This window comes from Chlamydotis macqueenii, chromosome 4, assembly GCF_036417535.1.
Source record: "Chlamydotis macqueenii isolate bChlMac1 chromosome 4, bChlMac1.mat, whole genome shotgun sequence".
NCBI lineage: Eukaryota > Metazoa > Chordata > Aves > Otidiformes > Otididae > Chlamydotis > Chlamydotis macqueenii.
Genome location: NC_141559.1, coordinates 70,722,225 through 70,727,492, shown reverse-complemented (window position 1 = coordinate 70,727,492; position 5,268 = coordinate 70,722,225). Strand labels below are relative to the sequence as shown.

The following is a 5,268-nucleotide window of genomic DNA, read 5'->3' as shown; positions in this document are numbered from 1 at the left end:
AAAAAAAAAAGACAGAAAGAAAAATAGAGAGAGTCCCAAAATCTCAGCGCCCATTCCTTGAGCGCAAAGATAATACACGAAATAAAAATAAAAAAAAAAAGGGGAAACCAACGCTCTTCTTTACCCAAGCAAACGAAATGGGGAGGAGTGGGGAGCTGAGAGGGCCTCGGGGCCGCAGCCGGCGGACGCGGCGCAGCTGGGGCTGCGCGGAGCGGCGCAGAAGGGAGCGGTACGGCCCGCACCCTCCTCCGCGAGGCCCTCGGCTGTCGCCGGCGATTTCCGCGGGGCCGGGCGGGTTTCCAGCGCAGCCGGCCGCGGAGGGCTGCGGGGCGCCCAGGGCCGCGGGGATAGGCAGAAGCTGGCGCCGAGGGGTCCCTGCCGTCAGTGCCGCGGGTGCCTGCCGCATCCCCGCACCCGTCCCCGAAAATCACCGCATCCCCGTCCCCATCGCCTGACCCCACGGCTCCGATGCTGCCTCTGTCCTGCACTTTTTCCCTTTCTCCCGAACCTTCCCCGACCATGGCAGCTCCCTCTCCTCTCCATCACCCCAAAACCCCGGTGCTCTCCTCCTCTGAACAACGACGGCAGCCGAAGGGAGCTGCAGGGGAAGCCCTTGGTGGTGGGGGACAAGTCACTCCACCCCCAAAGCCTCCGGCAGCCACAGCCGGGAGAGGAGCAGCTTCTCCCCTGCTTAGGGCTGGAAGAGCCTGGCTGGGGCTGCGCCGAGCCCGGGACCGCTGCGGAGAGCGCCAGCAGGCACCCGCGGGGAGAGGACGCGGTGGGAGAAAGATGAAGTCTTAGACAGCCTGGGGGTACACAGCAAGCTGAAAACTCAGCCGAAGCCTCACTGTCTGAGGCTGAAGTCTCCTGAAGAGGAGGAAAAACTGCTGGTAAAGCCAGTTCCTCTCTCCTGTCCCCCACCACCCAGATAAATTTAGTCTCTTCTTCTGCCACCCCGGCAGGGCAAGGAGCAAAGAAACCGCATCAAGTAGTAGCTTAAAATTAATTTATTTAACAAATATAGCTATAATATAAATGATAATAAAATTTCAAATATACAGTATATTACATAGTACACAGAGCCCCTTCCAAAGGAGCTGGAGGAGGAACAGACACAGGTAACAGACAGCGCTGTTACACAGGGACGGGAGAGGCTGCTCTGCGCTTCTGCCTCTTGACCTTGCCTGGCAGAACGTAAGAGAAACATCCTGTCTTTCAGCCCCTTTTTTGCCGTTTCTGGTCCACAGTTCCTTCCTCCACGGCGGGGGCTCTCCCGAGGCTGCCAGCGGGACCCAGGGAAGCAGGGCAGGGCCTGGCCCATCACAACCCCTGTGCCAGGGGCCAGCTGGGGCGATGCCTCTGGTTTCTCCCAGCCAGAGAGCAGGGGCAGCTCCCAGGACCACTGAGGAGAGCAGAACGGGGCTGGACCGGGGAGGGGCCAGCATCACAGGGAGAAGCAGGAAAGCCGAGCAGAGCCGGACTGGAGAAGTCTGTCACGGGGCCCGTGGGGGAAATCTGCAGCGAGGAACCAGAGGAGCAGGGAGTGACTGCGTGCAGGGCCGGCAGGGCTCGGCTCTATGTGAGGTGGTACATGCTGTATCCCACGTGCGCCGTGTACAGTCCCACGGGAGCCACGGGCAACCCTGCCCGCTGGAAAGGGCTGGAGGCACTGTACAGGGATGCGCCGGCCACTGCCGGGCCGCCCAGCGGGAAGGAGATGCCGAAAGCAGCAGGAGGGAGCATGGGCTTGGCTGCCATCTTCAGCTTCTCCAGCTCGGCCTCCTGCAGCCGCTTGGCCTTGGCACGGCGGTTCTGGAACCAGATCTTCACCTGGGTCTCAGTGAGGCTGAGCGAGCTAGAGAACTCTGCGCGCTCGGCGATGGACAGGTACTGCTTCTGCCGAAATTTCCTCTCAAGGGCCAACAGCTGGGCCGTGGTGAAGGGCGTGCGGGGCTTCCTGTTAGTCTTGTGTTTGCGCAGGGTGCAGGCGGGGGGGCTCAGCCGCCCTGCGCCCAGCAGCAACGGAGAAGGACCGGGTTGGGGGGGAGGAGGGGGAAGGAGGAAGGAGAGAGACAGCTCGGTTAGCAATGCCTGGACCCCCACGCCCTGCAACCTCCCCCCTTCGACGGCACTCGAGGTGCAGAGAAAGGGGAAAATAGGGTCCCGCTCAAAGTGAAGCGGCCCAAAAAACTCCACGGGTGCTCGGGACACACTTCAAATTGAGGTCTCTCGTTCCAGTAAAGAAAACGGGTGCTTTACTGGGCATTTCGGCTTTTCAAGACTCCCGGGACCGAAGTCACTGGCAGTGCTTCAGAGCAAGGACCCCTCCGACTGCGTGGAAAAACTCGGCACGGGGTATGAGTCGGGAGGCAGACACCCACGCAACCTCCACCTTCACGGCTCCCGGCCCACACAGAAGACGTAAATGAAGCGAGTGACCCTCCAAAAAAAAAAAAGTGTCCCGTCCTTTTAGTTGGATTAGGAAGAAAAAATAAACAGAACGGGCTAGCTTCTCAGGCTCACACTCTCTTCATTAGGCCCCTGGGAACCGGATTAAGCATGTAATTAATTACGAGCTCTGAATTCACACTCAGCCTCTATCTACCGCTCTTCACCCCTCTCCCCTTACTTAACATTTCTAAGGGTCCTCAACCTTGATCTGCCCCAGGTTTACTCAGCAACAACAACTTTTACTTTGCAATTTAAATAAAGTAAACCCCTGCGATACTCTCCACAAGTCGTTTGGAGGAAACCTGCCTTTCTCCGAGGAAGAGGGAAAGCAGCTCTGCCCAGAGCACCCCAAACGCTCCGGAGAGCCTCAGCCGAAGCTCGCCCCCTTTCCGGGGGAGCCCGGACGGGGAAGGAACAGGATCCGGTTCGGGCTGCCCGGCCCCGAGCTCAGCGCAGCCGCTGGAGAGGATTAACGGGCTTTTCTGCTATTTTAGATTTCTCTTAAAAAAAGTTTCTCCCAAACCCATTGCGGCTCTTCGGACCTGGGAGATGCGACACCGGAGACAGCGACCGGTGCGGCTGAAGCCCGCAAAGCCCGACGGGGCCTCGCCCGGGAGCCGGCTCCGTGCGGGCCCGTGCGAAGTTACAAGCCACTTTCGCGGAAAACATCGCCGAGGCCGAGTCAGGGTTTGGGTAGCCAGTTCGAGTCCCCGGTGAAGCTAACAGGCAGGCCGAGCTGCTTTTTCTTTTTTTTTTCTCCCCCTACCCCGGTTAACATTTGGCACCAGACGTCGCTCTGGCGCGGCCGCTCTGCCCTGGCTGCCGCACCCTCCGCCGGCTTCGCGCACGCTTGGACCGGTTCAGTATTTTGACCAGGCCGGGCGGAGAGCGCGAACCGCGGGGAAAAAAAAAAAAACATGCCGGGGCTGGGTGGAAACGAGAGGAAACCCCCGGCCGCCCCCGCACTGCCCGTCCCCCGGGATGGGCGCAGACGGCCCAGGGAAGGTGGAGGGGGCCCCAGCCCGCCCGCTCCCGGACCCCACTTACTCGGGGGAGGCGGCGAGAACCGTGGGCTTTGCATCCAGGGGCTCCGCTCTTGCTTCTCGGGGCTCTCCGCCTTGACGAGGGTGTCTTCGGGCAGCTTGACCAGCCCCCCGACGGAAGAGAAGTGCCCGCCGAGGGGCAGCGGGGAGCCCGGCGCCTCCGCCGTCAGGGCGCCCAGGCGGGGGCTGAGGCGGGCGGCCGCCCCGGTGCCCGGCGGGGGCCCGGCGCCCTCAGGGCCCTCCCTGCCGCCCGGCTTCCTGTGATCGGCCATGAGCGCTTCCACGCTGAACGGCAGGAGGGACGGGGAGACCTTGGGCTTGTCGCTTTCCTCCTCTCCGCCCATCGCCGCCGCGACGGGGAGGCCACCGCCGGGCTTGCTGAAGGCGGACGCGGGTAGCTCGTCGCTGCGGACCCCGGTGGGCGCGGCGGTCATATCCACAGCCGGGGCCATGCAGAGGCAGCCCGCAGCGCCGGGCGGAAGCGGGTGCCGCGGCTCATGGGCCCGAGACAGCGCGGAGGGCGCGGGCAGCCGTCGACGCGCTCCGTTCCCGGGGCGGGCGGCACCGCCTGATAAAGAGGCGCGGGCGAGGGCACCGCCCAACTCGCGCGCGGGGGGGCGGGGCGACGGCGCCCCATTGGCTGCGGCGCGGCGCGGCGGCGACGCCTGGAGCAGGCGGCGGGGGGGGGCCCGAGCCAGGCTCGCCGTCGGGGCGACCGCGCCGCTCCCCAAAGCCCAGCTCCGCGCCTCTAGCGCGGGCCGGGGCGAGGAAGGCCGGGGTTGCCGGAGCAGCGCTCCGCCGTGGAGAAGGGACAGGGCTCCAAAATCGGGGAAAAAAAAATTTAAATGTGTTAACGTCGGAAATAAGCCGGAGCTTCTGCTGGTGAAGGGCGAGGGAGCTGGTTTTCTTCTGGAAAACCAACAAAATCGGGCTGTCCTGAGTGTGACTTCGCGGAGGGAGCCCCTGCCTGTCACACAGCCCGGCTGAGCCTTGAAAATGTGGTTTTAGGGTTTGATTGTTTGTTTCGGTTTTTTTTTTGTTTTTTTTTTTTTAAATGGACGCCGGCCCTGGGATGTGTTCGACGTGGAGATTTGCGCGTATATACATACAGACACACATAGATTGTGCAGCGTTTCGTGGCGTAGGTGTGTGCGTGTCTCCAGATAATGAAATGTTCATTCACGTAAAATGGAACATCTAAGCCCCAGCCCCATTAAAGTCCCGGCTGTTTTGTTTTGTAAATATGTTTTACGACCCCTTATCCCCGCGCCCAGGACGGATGTGCAGTAAAATGGAGCCGCTCTCTAATAACGCGATTGGCCGCTCGCTGAGAAAAGTTTATTGATAGCTGCAGGGCTCTAATCTCCTCCAAACACAAGAGGCTCTTGCCGTCATTTAAGGGTTATTATCTAAACGGGGAGGGACAGCGAATTCCCTTTCCTTTTAACTGAACCCAATAAAGATGGTAGATTGGGAGCGTATAGATGATGAAATTTTAGGGGACTCGCAGGCTCCCCCCCGCCTCGCGGTGCCACAGACGAGGGTGAAGGTGCATTGCACAGATCTCCTCACTGACCTACAGTCCCCGTCCCGCCCCGGTGAGCGCTCCTGCCAGGCGGGGACCGGACCATCCCCTGACCGCAGCTCCCCCCACCCCGCTCCGGGGGGGGGAGGGGGGGCGGGCTGGGCCCCTCTGGGGCGGGGAGCGGGGGCGTGGGGGGGTGCTGGGAGAAGCGGCTGCATTGCTAATTGCGAGAATAAACAATCTGTCACG

At 61.6% G+C, this 5,268-nt stretch overlaps 1 protein-coding gene across 1 annotated transcript; it reads right to left on the bottom strand.

The window, feature by feature from the left end:
- Positions 1 to 989: 989 nt before the first annotated feature.
- MSX1 (msh homeobox 1) lies at positions 990 to 4,010 on the bottom strand. Its single transcript, XM_086746898.1, has 2 exons — positions 3,499 to 4,010; positions 990 to 2,006 (listed from the first exon to the last, which is right to left on the bottom strand). Exons 1-2 carry the CDS (start codon positions 3,944 to 3,946, stop codon positions 1,576 to 1,578), a joined length of 879 nt encoding a protein of 292 aa, XP_086603024.1. The 5' UTR covers positions 3,947 to 4,010; the 3' UTR covers positions 990 to 1,575.
- Positions 4,011 to 5,268: the final 1,258 nt, after the last annotated feature.

Bases quoted from the DNA above. Each gene is read 5' to 3' on its own strand.
- MSX1 (XM_086746898.1), bottom strand. From the start codon at position 3,946: ATGGCCCCGGCTGTGGATATGACCGCCGCGCCCACCGGGGTCCGCAGC. The intron at 2,007-3,498 runs GTAAGTGGGGTC...TGCTGGGCGCAG, and splicing joins GTTCTCGCCGCCTCCCCCGA to GGCGGCTGAGCCCCCCCGCC.